This window comes from Mauremys reevesii, linkage group 3, assembly GCF_016161935.1.
Source record: "Mauremys reevesii isolate NIE-2019 linkage group 3, ASM1616193v1, whole genome shotgun sequence".
Lineage (NCBI taxonomy): Eukaryota > Metazoa > Chordata > Testudines > Geoemydidae > Mauremys > Mauremys reevesii.
In genome coordinates, this window is record NC_052625.1 from 193049161 (window position 1) to 193064467 (window position 15307).

The window sequence follows — 15307 nt, forward strand, 5'->3', positions numbered from 1 at the left end:
AAAATATATAAGAAAAATAACAGAGCTAACAATATTTACCACCACCACACTGCTCGTGTGTTACATCCCTTTCTCTTATGCTGCATCTGTTTAGTTTATTTAGATTGCAATCTCTCAGGGCAGGAACCATCTATTCTCTGTATCTGTACAGTGCCTAGCTCAATGCGCCCCATTCTCAGCTGGTCCTAGGAACTACTTTAATAAACAGTATTAATAATCCATCAGCTGTTAACTGACTACACAGTGTTACAATACCTACAATGCAGAAGAACTGTGATTCTCACCAGTCTAACTCAAGATTTTAAACCCAGCCATCACAACATTTTCAACTTTGTATGTTAGCTTGTATGCATTATATGAAACAATTCTATTTGGTCATGAGATATTTGACCCTATTCACAACATTCTTATTACTCTCACACACCAACCAATTATGACATGAAGATGGCCAGCCAATATTTCACAAATCACTGAAGTTATATATATAATGCATAGTTTTTCAGTCCACCAACTTCAGACAGTAGGTATTGAAAAAAAATTCTCTCTGAGTTATTGATTCTAGTCTGACCTGTATTATCTGTTGAATACAGATTGAACAGAACAGTATCGTGTACATTAGACTATCAATACCAGTGTACTTAATGAAAAAAGACAGTAATCAGAATACTGATTTGTTTTGAATACTTTGAATACTGAATACTGAATACTTTGGTTTGTTTTTCAACATCCAATATTATGGTGCAGCAGTAGTGTTTCAAAACATCAGTGATCTCAGCACCGTTAAGGAAAAATAACTTCCCAAATGCATGGAATGTGTGACAGTCAGATGCGCTCATCTATTGGTACGAAAGCAATATGAGGCCACTGTTAAGGTTTTGCATTAAAGTACAGGATTGCTGAAGTGAGGTATGTACTGCTTTTGTGTATCTATTGGAATGCATTAAAGTCCTATGGCGTGTTGAAGTATGTTATCAACTGTGCAGCAGGCAATATGAAGGTAGAAGAGATTCAGAAGTCTTCCCCTTAAATTTTTATTTCCATACTTTTAAGGTTTTTGGTGCCCGAGATGTGTCTTGACACAACCTTAATTTTCAATAAACATGGTTTGTTTTCTAATACTGTAGTCTGCCACAAATGCATTTGTTAAATAAAAGCAAATGCTACAAATCCCACTTTTTTCAGTGTTGTAGGCATATGATTTTAGCCCTGGTATTTCACAAGCTGGAGAACCTTAAAATTATCACCGGTTTCCTTGTCCAGGTGGGCTTTATTCCAGTATTTTATAAAATGCTTGTCTTTTGCTTTACATGCAATTCTCATTAATAGTTAAATTTTACTTGTGTGCTGGCACTTGCCCAAGGCTTCAATTTACTTATTTGGATAAGAAATCACAAGAATGATCAATTCAAGAAAAAAGTTTAAATCTCTTTAAATCAATTACTGAATAAAGCAAAAACTGATTTTATAAACAGTAGTTTATTTCAGAAGGAGGAAAAAATGGCTAATTTTAATCCATATGAGTTTTTATTCAAACAGGAAGCGTCCAAGCAGCTCTGTTTTCCTGCAAAGCAAACAGCACTAATTATATGTACCGCAGGACACAGCCAAGTCTACAAGCAAATATATGGACTTCAGCACCACTCTCATGAAGACTTAAGGTATGTCTACACTGCAACTAAAAAAAACAGTGACTGACACATGCAAGCTGACTCGCGCTTGTTCTACAAAGCTGTTTAATTGTAGACATTCAGGATAGGGGCTGAATCACGGGCTCTACGATCCTGTGAGGGTGCCAGAGCTCCAGCTCGAACGTCTACACCGCAGTTAAACAGCCCCTTAGCTCGAGCCCTGTGAGCCTGAGTCAGCTGGCACAGGACATCTGTGGGTGTCTAATTGCAGTGTAGACATACTGTTAGGCACATCCTTAACTTCATGCACTGCAAGAAGGTCCACTAGATTTCAGTTATACTACTCACAGTGCATAAGTCTTTCCAGGATCAGGGCCTTCACCTACTCTCACTCATTCCATTCCCATATCCTAAGAAAGGATTGCAGTCTTACCCATAACTAGTATATACAAGTTCACCCATCTGAAGAGAACATTTACTAACTTATAGTATTTCACTAACATGGGAAACGCCAACATTTCTGGACAGAGAAACCAAAGGGCAGGTAGTGGCATCTCTCAAACCTGTGAGAGATGGCAGACACATGAGTAGGTGCATTCTATCTAATCAACAACACTAATAGCCATTCAGATTTTTTTAAATGCTTCTCAGTTGTGAAAAAACAGTGATAATAACTTCAGACAAATTTTAAAACTGGAGTGCAACATTTAAAAAAAAAAAAGTAACATGTGGCTATTGTTTGTGATTAAGCATCAGGGTTTGTGTCCTGATAGATCCCACCAAATTCACTGGGAATCCACACAGGCACAAGATTCCACCTACACAGATCCCTTTCCAACACTGTGGCCCAACTATAAATAAAACATCTGGTATTCTATCATCTCTTTCCTGCTGTTAAGCTGACATTAAACAAGGCCTCTGGACATTAACAAAACAGAAATAATAAATATATACTTAAAGGCATTAATCCGCAATGGTTTAAGTAAATCCTGAATTAAATTTTGTTGCATCAAATTTGAAGTTAAAACTAAGAACAAGCATTCCTAATACTAGTAGTGAGAAGGGAATTGAGGAAATAAGTGCAACAAAGTTTCACAAGGCCCTTTCCATATTACAATTTTGTTTACATAAGAAAGGAGTGCCAGTTTAACTAAAGTCAGTAGAAAAACTGATTTAGTTAAAACAATACAACCTTTCTATCAGTATAACTGCATATACACTGGGGATTGTGCTGATTCAACTAAATCAGTTTTTCTATTTTAATCAAATCAGTGCAAAAAGTGAGTGTAGAGATCACAGAGTTTAAGGACAGAAGAGGCTGTTAGATCATTCAATTTGACTGGAGCAAAAGATAGCCTGAATAGTCAGTTTAAAACAGGTTTATTTCTATTTATCTTAAATTGGTAAGGAATCTATTTAAGCTAAAACAAAATAAGCCAATAAACCAAAAGAGGTAAGGTACCAAGAAGTGACACAGTGACACTAAACTTTAGAAAGGGAGATTGCAGTCAGATGAGGCAGCTCGTCAAGGCCATAAAGGCTAAGAACAGGAAGTGGCATCTTTAGATGTGGCATGAGATTACATAAGAAAACAAGACAATCTCTAAGGCACCATAGTATTGAACAAAAAAGGAACCAGGAAGGCAAGAAGTACATCAATGTAACTAAATGGCAAGGTAATCTGAGCCAAACAGAGATCCTTCAGATTCTGAAAATTAACCTTAGTGAAGCCAACAAACAGGAACATAAAACACAGTAGGCAAAAATGTAAAAAATCAGAATTGCTAAAATAAATTTCAAAGAACAAATTGCTAAAGGTATAAAAAACAACAGATTGAGTACATCAGAAGAAGTCTGCAAAATCATCAAACAATCCACAGGATCACCAAGGTTAAAATTAAGGAAGATAATGACATTGATGAAAAGTTAAGCATAGTTTATGCTAAACCAAAATAAGCCACATTTACGCTGATGTTAGTGTGTCCACACAGCCTTTTATACGTGTTTAACTAAATTAGGTTTATTGTTTTTTAAAATCACACCTTTTGTTAGACCAATGCATCTTTCCTGTATAGACAAACTCATGTAGTTTACCACTTTCCCTGACCAGTGTAGATGAGGATTTCTCACCTCCATTACCACAAAAAATAATAATAAATAAAAATAAAATAAAATAAAAAACCACACACCTTATACTGCATGGTTTGACTTGCACAGTTCTCAAAAGTTTTCCTGACAACATGTGCTACCAGTATTGCAAATAGTATAGAGAGAACAAAACTATACACGCTTTGTGGTAAATTGATGTGTTCCTGATGAGGCCATAACCATCCAGACATAATTTTAGTTCCTTTATGTTCACTCACAGGCTCCCATATACAGTTACAAAAAAAATTGTAAATTAAAAAACACTCAACATGCTTACACTTTATTTCCAGCAAGAAATAGTGTCATGGTCACTATACTTTGCCACTGTTAAGGTGACACCATCAAGTTAAAAATAGTCATTTAAAAACAAACTATACTTAGACATAGCAAATAAAATAAGCTTAAGGAACGCAGTAAAAACTTATTTACAAAGTAAGTATAAAGTTTAGGGTCAATATGGGACCCATTTTTACAAAGTAAGGTCCCAATTCTGCAATTGAATCCATGGGGGCAGTCCCCCATGTTCCTCTCCTAGTGTCCAGTATGGGAGATCTGGTTGAAAGATCAGGATTCAAACTCAAGATCCAAGCTTCTTCCCCAGGTTACAAACACCACCACAAATATTCAAAATGTTCATTACTCATATAATCTGTTTTTTATTATTTATGCTGTTTGTTCACTTCATCTTTTAAATAGCAGACAATGGCACTAAGCTAGTCAGTTTCACACTCAGCTCACCTACGCTTGAACAAACTACACCTCTACCTTGATACAACGCTGTCTTGGGAGGCAAAAAATCTTACCGCATTATAGGTGAAACTGTGTTACATTGAACTTGCTTTGATCCACCGGAATGCACAGCCCCGTCCCTCACCCCCGCCCTGGGAGGACTGCTTTACCGCGTTATATCCAAATTTGTGCTATATCGGGTAGCGTTATATTGAGGTAGCAGTGTATCACACCTGGATTGCACAGAGACTGATTGTTTTAAATTTTAGAGACTTTTTCCACCTTGAATTCCAGCAGAAAGCCTCACACATCTACCCATTTTATGGCTTTGTAAAAGCTTACGCCTTCAAAACCTGAAGTTTGGTCAAAATTTCAAATGAGTGTTCATTAAAGTAACCCTAGCCCAAAGTCTTTGTGGTTCACGTAATGAGTTCATTTTATTCAATAAATGTTTAATACCCTATATGACCTCATATGTCTTATAGTGCTTTATCTCTAGTATACTTCAGTTAACCACAAAATGAAGTCTTTTGGTCTCCTTTGAACAAATCCAGAAGTATTTTGGGCTTCTCTTTGTCTCAGCACTGAGAAAGCTCAGAGGCTCAAAGTACAGGAAAGTGAAGTCATTCAGACAATTAAAAAACCATACTGAACAAAAATCTTCAAAATCCTTTTGACTACCTTTGATGTCTGTTTATTTTTCTGCCTTCAAACTTCCTGAAAACACAGCACTTCATAAAGAGAGTGCGTTTATTTAGAGAAAGTCAATTCTGTGCAACTAGAGCAGGGGTCTCCAAACTACAGCCCATGGGCCAGATTCAGCCCGGGGCTTCCACTTGTCCAGCCCTCCAACCAACAGGGGAGAAGCGAACAGCTGAGTAGACACGCGGAGCAGGCAGGGGGAGGGGCTGCCAACAGCAGATCACGCGGGGCAGTAGCACAGCTGAGTTGTGCAGAGGGGTGAGTGCCTCTGGGAGCCAGTGTCCCCCCAAAAGGGGAGTCAACATAGGGGAGAGTTGCTGCTGCAGCCGAGTAGGCACAGACCCCTGCCTTAGAATAAAAATACAAGCCAGATACTTAATTACATCTCCAATAAATGGAGTAAAGAAGATGAAAATTAACAATTTCATAATAGTTACATTTTAACTACAGCACTAATAGAACCAAACAGTATTTGTCTGATACAAATGTGTGAGTTTTTAGAAATAAAGTTAAAAAAAAAGTGAAATTATATTTAATGTGTTGACAAATATTGTGTGATTTCACCGTACCTGCATTGATTAATTTTTATACCTGATTTAGAATTTAATGCAACACTGACACAGAAGTGTTGTTTTTTAATGATTTTGCATATATTTAATTTCTTTCACAGTTGCTTTGGCCCATGGAGCCCCTTCAAAAATCTAATATGGCCCTCGTCTCAAAGTTTGGAGACCCCAGAACTAGAGTGACCACATGCAATCTAAACCGAAAATATGTGTTGATACTGAGCTAGGGAAAACAAACATTCTAGCTACTCAAGAACTATTATAGGAGGAGAATTAAAGTCAATGTCAAGACTTTTATTTAACATAACAAGTGATAGTTTTCTAGAAACCAGAAGGGGGAAATTTACATAATAGCATCAAAACAATTACATCACAAACAAAAACCTGTCGGAAGCTTGAGTTTTGTTTTTAGAAGTGGAGAAAGATGAAGTAAGATGAAAAGCATAGGTTTAGGTCTCATTTTCAGAAGGAAAAAGTAGAAAATTACCATGGGTTAGCTAATGTTCTAAGGCTTTGGCTACACTTACACTTCAAAGCGCTGCCACGGCAGCGCTTTGAAGCGCTAAGTGTAGTCAAAGCACCAGCGCTGGGAGAAAGCTCTCCCAGTGCTGTCCGTACTCCACCTCCCTGTGGGGAATAACGTACAGTGCTGGGAGCCGCGCTCCCAGCGCTGGGGCTTTGACCACACTGGCGCTTTGCAGCGCCGCAATTTGCAGCGCTGGAGAGGGTGTGTTTTCACACCCTGCTGCAGCGCTGCAAATTTGTAAGTGTAGCCAAGCCCTAAAAGTGTGAATAAGGCAGTTTGTTACTGTTTACCTCCACCTCCTAACACACATGAAAACACCACATGCCATTTTCTTAGGGCTTGGCTACACTTGAAAGTTGCAGCGCTGGGAGTTACAGCGCTGGTCATGCAGCTGTGCAGGAACAGCGCTGGTGTGTGGCCACATTTACAGCATTTGCAGCGCTGTTGGGAGTGCTGCATTATGGGCAGCTATCCCAGCATTCAAGTGGCAACAACGTGCTTTTCAAAAGAGGGGGGTGAAGGGTGGTGTACTGTGACAGGGAGCGGGGAAGATAGAGAGAGTGGATTTTTGGAGCCAACACTGTGTGTTACCTTCCTGGATTGAAAAATCACAAAATGTTTGTGAACCCTTAGTCTTAACTGCAAACAGCCTGCATCCAACGCTGTTTCTCTGTCAAGCAAACATTCACTCCCTGCCTCTCATTTGATCGTTCACAGCCAGGTACAGATAGCTCCTGTTTGCTGTGATCAGTGTTTGTTTTTTTAGATAAGCAGTTCAACGGAGCTCCGATCCGAGTTCACAACAAAACAAAGAGAGGCTGCATAACAAAACAAAGAGAGTAATTTAGTTAAAAGCATTCTGGGATATCTCCTTATTCCCTGGAGGCCAGTAAAAGCGCTGGTGTGTGTCCACACTTGATGAGCGCAATCGCTACACCCCAACCTGACCAGGTGTACAGCCAGCGCTGCAACCAGGGAGTTGCAGCGCTGGATGTGCCTTGCAGGTGTGGACGGTTACTAATTGCAGCGCTGGAAAGCCTCTACCAGCGCTGCAACTTGCAAGTGTAGCCAAGCCCTTTGTGTGAACCCTCCCAGAATATTCAACTCCTCACCAAAACCTCCTCCCAGAATATCTACTTGAGTAACCTCTATAGTGAGGTACTAACTTATGTGAGGAGACAATTTTAATTCTTTGTAAGTATTTTTGAAATATTATTTTTTGTGATAGAACAATCTTTAAATAGCATTTCCAGAATTTTATTTAGAAAAATCCCTTTCAAGTATTTAAAGGTTTGCCTGTTTCCCTGTTGATATTTACAAGTAGGGCTGGTCAAAATTTTAATTCAAAACTTTTGACAAAAGGAGCCTTTTTTTCAAAACCAGTGTTTTGGTTTTCACTACCAAAAATTGAAAGAGGGAAAAACTGAAACCACATTTGTTTTTGTTTTCAGTTTGTTTTTTGTCAAAATATCAAAAAAATATTTTTAAAAGAAAAAATAATTAAACAGTTCCCATTTGATGAACAGCGCTGTTTAAAAGGGAGAAACTGATTACACACAAAGCACTATCAAATTCAGAGACTGAAAAAAATGGAGAAAAATAATCTTAGGTGTTACCTGTATCTACAGCAGATAAAGTTTCCAGATAAATGTGTGATTATCAATTTGATAAGTGTCACTTTAGCAGCTTGACTAAGTGGAGTTGTTTGTTAAAGTGTTTTTCTAACCATTCCTGGAATTATTTCAACAGTTATCACCATAATAGGGTGTAATTCTTTAGATAGTGCTTTCACATTGAACTATACTACCAAATAATTAAAGTGTGCATAATTGCTTCACGGATTTGCCTTTGTGTAATCTCATACCTTACAAAGATCACAAAAGTGCTTACAGATGTGTCTCAATGTCTCTTACGCCATTAGAGCAGTATTAAACATGCAAAAATCTCTGACAGTTCCTATCTTAAATACAAATAGATTAAAAGAACATACCTTAGGTACACAATGTCATTCTCCTATTCTATTCCATTTTTCTGTTCTCTGCAGGACAGGCTGACATGAGTCTAACCCCAACTTACAGGGCCTTACTGTGGAGGAAGGTTTTGTTCAATATCTTCATTAACAATCTGGAGGATGGTGTGGACTGCACCCTTAGTAAGTTTGCAGATGACACTAAACTGGGAGGAGTGGTTGATACGCTGGAGGGTAGGGATAGGATACAGAGGGACCTAGACAAATTAGAGGATTGGGCCAAAAGAAATATGATGAGGTTCAACAAGGACAAGTGCAGAGTCCTGCACTTAGGACGGAAGAATCCCATGCACTGCTACAGACTAGGGACCGAATCGCTGGGCAGCAGTTCTGCAGAAAAGGACCTAGGGGTTACGGTGGATGAAAAGCTGAATATGAGTCAACAGTGTGCCCTTGTTGCCAAGAAGGCTAATGGCATTTTGGGTTGGAGAGAGTCCAGTGGAGGGCAACAAAAATGATTAGGGGGCTGGAGCACATGACTTATGAGGAGAGGCTGAAGGAACTGAGATTGTTTAGCCTGCAGAAGAGAAGAATGAGGGGGGATTTGATAGCTGCTTTCAACTACCTGAAAGGGGGTTCCAAAGAGGATGGATCTAGACTGTTCTCAGTGGTAGAAGATGACAGAACAAGGAGTAATGGTCTCAAGTTGCAGAGGGGGAGGTTTAGGTTGGACATTAGGAAAAACTTTTTCACTAGTAGGGTGGTGAAGAACTGGAATGGGTTACCTAGGGAGATGGGGGAATCTCCTTCCTTAGAGGTTTTTAAGGTCAGGCTTGACAAAGCCCTGGCTGGGATGATTTAGTTGGGTTTGGTCCTGCTTTGAGCAGGGGGTAGGACTAGATGACCTCCTGAGGTCCCTTCCAACCCCGATATTCTATGAAGTTTTTTTTTTAAATGCACAAATGAAGAAAATATAGACAGTCTCCTCTGAGCTTCATGGCTTCACTTCCTCCACCGCACAGTACTGCTAAGTCACATCCCCAACCACCTACCTTCTACCCTTCATCTACACTCCTCCACCTTTGGCCCAAACCCAAATGGTCTTTTGTCCATCCCTCTCTCCCTCACAATGACTTAGCTCCCCAACAGTATCATATTGGAGTCTCCATTGAGACCCCAAATCCCATTCTCTAAAAGACCCTTTTCGATATACCTATCCATTCTAGAGTCTCGTCTACCAAAAAAAAAAAATTGCTCATCATTTCCAACACAAGTATAGTAAAACCTGCCTTAGTGACTGACCACCTCTGAAAAGACACCACCTGCCAAGAGCAACTACTTGCAGAGTCCACAAAACGTTTTTCCATATAATTTAACTGTGAAGAACAACCACTTGTCACCACATTTTCTTACTCCCATCCATAAAAACAAACCTGTAGGAGAAACCAATCTTCCTTACTTCTGCCTTGCTGCTGGCAGTGGCATTGCCTTCAGAGCTGGGCACCCAGCCAGCAGCTGCAGCTCTCTGCTGTGCCTTCAGAACTGGGCAGCTGGAGAGAGGCGGCTGCTGGAAGGGCGCCCAGCTCTGAAGGTAGAAAACCTTTGAAGACAGACCACCTCTCACAAGTGACCACTTTTGCTAACTCCTATGTGTGGTCTTTCTGGGAAGGTTTTACTGTATATCACTTCAATATTAGTATAATATCGAACCATTGCGTAGAGCCGGGCCACTACTTTTTCATTTGTTCTGAGGGTTAAAGCTAAACAAAACTAAAACAAAGCTAAACAAAACTAAAATTCAATGTATACTGAGCAAAGAATACCTCAATAAAAAAAAATTCCTCAAAGAACTGCCTGCATTCAGTTGATTAATAGATAAGCAAGAAATAATAACTTTGCAGTAATGCTTTGATTGAATTCTCACTAATAATTTTAGAAAAATCAAAGCTGAATATAATTAAAGTAAAATGATCTAGCTTGGTCCATTTCACACAGAACGGCTGATAAGATTTTACTCTGAATCTGATGTATGAAGCTTGACCTTGAGGGGCAGGGGGAAATTGTTAGTAACAAAATTTAGAAATCCATGGAGATCAATAGCATGCCTATATTTTTGTGTGTGCTATAAATAGTGACAAAGGCCATGGGGAGTTACCTTAAATCTTTATGGTGGTTTGATCTTATGAAAATACAGAGCTTTGGAGCAGAGCCCGGAGCTGGAGCACAGAGCAGCTCCGGAGCAGTGGAGCTGCAGGTTTTTGCCTGGAGCTGGAACGGAGCCAGAGCACAGCTCCAAAGCCATGCTTATGAACCTATACACCAAACAATAAATCATTCTTAATTGCCATCAGTCAGTATAGAAACATGCCCTTTTTTCAAGTTGAAGTATGACAATTAATATCCAAACAGTAATTTGGCAAGTATTGTCCAATACAGGAAAAGAAGGATATTACCATTATTGCATATTTAACAATAATGTATCAGAATAATAATCAGTATTGTTTCAAACAAAAGCATTAAACAAGGTTCCAAAATAAAGAACTTATGTTCTAAAGAAATATTAAAGAAATTAGGATGTACTAAGTCATTTAATCAAAGTAGAACCAGTTTATATAAAAATCAAACAATGAAGTAACAAAAAGGCAAGGAGTATACAACAAGAGGGAAGTACCACAAAACACTGCTTGTCAGATATTTTTACATTTATATAGCATACCATCTTTCAACCATAGTGCTTTATGGTGGGTAAACATTACATATACGTGATACGAAAATACTTAATGGGAAATTTTTAGATGTGTTCAATGGTGTCGTCCGAACTGTGCTCCCATTGAAGTCAATAGTAAAACTCTAACTGACTTCAATGGTGGACAGTTAAGCTAACATGAGTACTTTTGAAAATCTGTGTTGTGAGTGTATATAAAAATCTCTCACACCCACCACACATACACAAACAGAAACACAAACACATACTTTATCTTCTCCCTCTCCCTTTATACGTCACTTGTATTCTTTGGTTCAAAGTTCTTTAGAGGAAGGACCATGTCTTCGCAAAGTAGGGCCTTAATCATGACCGGGACTTCTAACTACTATTACAATTCAATCATTTATTTATATAGCTGTTCCTAGCAATCTAACTATATTGACATATAAACACATGCTTGCGGAAATGCTGTTGTGCTTAACAGTTGCTGTGCTCCACCCCAAAGGTAGCGACTGTACTTACACATACAAACTATGATACAAGCTACTTCTGGGGTGAAATATAACAGTTGTTGACTGCAGTGATTCCTAAAAAAAGAACTGTACCCAAATACATGAAGAAAATGTAAGTAGACAATGCTATAAATTAATCACTGAATTTAGCCAGAAAACTGGAACTAAAACTTCTTCTAAAGCCTTTATTGTTGTTTTTCCTATCCAGTAGTGATATTTCTAGGATTTACACTTACTGGATATAAACCTTCACATACGAAATGGAAATTATACCATTTATAAATTCAGAAAGTTTTGGTAGCATTTTAAAACAAATTACTTACATAATAAATCATAGCACTGGCCCATTTATACTACTGACTCAGTCTCCAACAATGCTCATGATTTCAGCGTCACCTCAGAAGCAGGTAAGAATTAGTAATAAGTGACACAAATGACGAAGCAGAGAAGTATGCACAAGAGTGAATACATCAGCCGTGAAACTAGAAAAATAGGACTTAATTTAGGAAGCAGCTTTTAAAACATGCTGAATAGTAAATAACTGTAGAGATATTAGAAATAGTTGCAGTATGAAATTACAAAATAAATTAATGGAATATACTTTGTTTTCATAGTTTTAAGGAACACAAAACAAATGTGAGTGTGAACATATCAAAACTGTCTAATTTCAATGCAAAATGTGTAGCTTAAATGTATGGGTGTTTCCTTCCTTCAAGGCCCACTGTCTTTTGTGGGACACAATCTGTCCAAAATCCAGTATATGCACTTAAGAGTGCACACACTTCTGGTAAAAAATTAAGCATTTACACATGCACCATAAATGCACAACCTGCTTTATAAAATACAAAGCAAGAGTCTCTTCCCCAAAGGATGTACCGTTTAGCAACTTAAACAAAACAGAGCAGGTAATGGAATGTGTGGAAAGATAACTAACTGGTGAGCAGAAAGACAAAAAGAGTATTAGTAGAAGGGAGTTTAAGAGAAGGATTAGCATGACAAGCATGTATGTTGCCTACAAAAAAAAAAGAGTAGGACTCAGCATTATGTCACCATAGTCAGAATCACCACTTCTAGTGTTCCCTTCACAGAGCTGTTATCTTTATCATTTGCTCTACTTAAACCAACCACAAATATATACTTCCCAATGTGAATGCTATCAAGTTTAGAAAACTGACCACCACCCATTCTTCCACATAGAAATCTGAACCAGAGTATTATGAAACAACCATATACTGTAAACACTTTCAGCTGTTCACATTTGCACAAAAAGTTACCATCACATAAGAAAAATCAGTGAACATAGGGTTAAAACCAAACTGAACAAATGATTCTGAAAATTAATCTGAACAGCATTTAGCCCTTACAAAGCTTAGCCTACTTCCTCCAATTACTGCTTTATCTGTCAATATTTGTTATGTAGTAATAAATCAGCCATCTCTTTCTGTCAGATGAATGGCCAAGTTCTCTTCCAAGTACAGCCACCGACTTTTTCTACCCAACACCAAACAACACCCCTCCTCATGAAAATTACACATTTGCAACTTTAGTTGTTCTTCCTGAATGACTGCACCACTTAACCCAAAGTATGGGATTTCTCTAGTACATCAGAGTCCTCACCCTTCCTCATAGCACCAATCTGGAGCCATTCTTGCTTCTTTTTAACATTATTGGATCTTTAGCTCTTAGAAAAATGCAGCAACTTCTGTGCTTTCCCTGTAAGCAGCAAAATTCAGCATGTCTGTAAAGCAAACTTTCCCTTCAAGCTCTTTTATGCAAAAAGAGATTTCTTTTTAAGTTAGAATATGCAAAAACATGATTGGGAGGAGGTTGAAAACAATAACTGAATGTATCAAATCAAGTATAACTTTGAGCAGGTGAATGGTTAAGATTGAAGGCATATCAATTTCCTGTAAGTACCTTCAAATTAAAATTTAACCTTTATATTGTCAAATATGAGCAGACTGCAGAAGAGAAAACAATCATCATCCCCAGCTTGTTCCTCAATCCAGCAGTAAAGTACAATTGCTGGGCTACAAGTCTAATCATCCGTCAGATGCTCTTTTCCTAAGGTATCTTCTAAAGCAGGGATTCTCAAACTGGGGGTCACAAAGTTATTAGATGGGGGGTCACGAGCTGTCAGCCTCCACCCAAAACCCCGCTTTGCCTCCAGCATTTATAATGGTATTAAGTATATTTTAAAGTGTTTTTAATTTATAAAGGGGGTGGGGAAATCGCACTTAGAGGCTTGCTATGTGAAACGAGTCACCAGCATAAAAGTTTGAGAACCACTTTTCCACCAGTAGGAAGATCTCAGAAGCACCAAAACATCTGGATGTTACCATCTCGCATATATTTACACTCTCCCCCCTACCAGCAAGCTTCAAATTTTAACACAAAAGACAAAAAACAAAACAGGCAAACCTTCATGGCCTTCTCAATGGGAAGGATTTAATTCTTAACCCCACCACCACACACACAACTCCACTGCAAACACATTTAGTAACATGCATTTAATTACATCGTTTCCATCCCCTTGCTTATGGTTCCCTCTCATCGCAAATATCTGGGTACCGTGTCCCATTCCTTTATGGAGCTTCAAAGACAGATACAGCAGTCCCTGTCCCAAAGAGCTTACAATGCATGCACGAACCTTGCAGCTGCAAGTGTCCAAGTACACAGGAGGGGAAGAACCAGGGAACTCACCGACATTGCTGTGTGCGCCATGGGGAGGGGAGGAGTACAATCTCTTGTCTACACTACAGATCTAACCCCCCCCCCCAACACTATGTTGGCTTTTCAGGGGTAATCAATTATTTTTTGTCAAGTTCCAAATTTCTTGGTCAAGGTATAGTCAAGGTCCACCTACTGACTGCACCTGGCATAGAGTGCCTTAATTTAAAGCCCTACAGCGGGGCTTTACCAATGCAACATGTTAAGAATAGAGGGGCCACACTTCCAATGCCTCTACCCCCTGTTGTAAGGAGAAAGAACAAATACCCAGTCCCAGCTATGGGTAACCAGGGAGAGGGGAAGAGGGAATGGTCCCCCAAATCTCCCTGGGTAGACCAGGAGAGAGAGAATGGGGGAAGGGGGCAGCTAGCCAGCCCCACCTTGGGCAGCCCCCGGGGGGAGTGCGGTTGGGGGCGTAGGAGGCAGCCGGCCCCCTGCCTAGAGCATGCGGGAGGGGCGCAGGGGGTGACCGGCTACCCCCCTGCCTAGGGCGCTCCAGCTGGTGGGGGGCTGGGGACGTGGGGGGCTGCCCCGCGCCCCGGGGGAGGTTGGGGGGGTAGGAGCCGGCCGGCCCCCTGCCTAGGGCATGCGGGAGGGGCGTAGGGGGTGACCGGCTACCCCCCTGCCTAGGGCGCTCCAGCTGGTGGGGGGCTGGTGACGTGGGGGGCAGCCCCGGGGGGAGGTTGGGGGCGTAGGAGGCGGCCGGCCGCCCCCAGGACAGCGGGGGGGGGGGTGGGGGCGGGCCCGGGCAGCCCCGGGCGGGGACGGGGGCTGAATGGGGGGTGTCCGGCCTCCCCTAGGGACTCTCCTGCCTCAGCCCGTGCCCGGCGGCGCCCCCTTACCCATGCTGCGCCCGCCCGCCCGGGCCGGGGGAACCGCTCCGTGTCCTGCCGCCGCCGCCAGCCGCTCCTCCCGCTGCCGCGCTCAGGCCGGGCACGGCGGCTCCATCCGGCCGGCCGCGGGGGCGGAGCAGCTGCTACAAGCCGGCGAGGCCCCGAGGCAGCCGCCGCCGCCGCCGCCACAGACTCCCCTGGGCAAGACCCGCTCTGGCACCGGCCGCGGCAGCCGCAGCTCGAGCTCCCGGCTGGGGGGG

At 40.8% G+C, this 15307-nt stretch overlaps 1 protein-coding gene across 2 annotated transcripts in view; it reads right to left on the bottom strand.

Moving 5' to 3' along the window:
• Nucleotides 1-15282, bottom strand: part of LOC120401824 (CD2 associated protein) — a 125724-nt gene extending 110442 nt beyond the window's left edge. The window contains exon 1 of one of the 2 annotated variants that reach the window (XM_039532063.1): nucleotides 13102-13126. In XM_039532063.1, the coding sequence (XP_039387997.1) occupies nucleotides 13102-13111 (10 nt within the window). In that variant the 5' untranslated portion in view covers nucleotides 13112-13126. Of the gene's footprint in view, nucleotides 1-13101; nucleotides 13127-15056 lie in introns of those variants that run through there. The other variant, XM_039532064.1, reaches the window with a different exon arrangement.
• Between the last annotated feature and the right edge of the window lie 25 nt (nucleotides 15283-15307).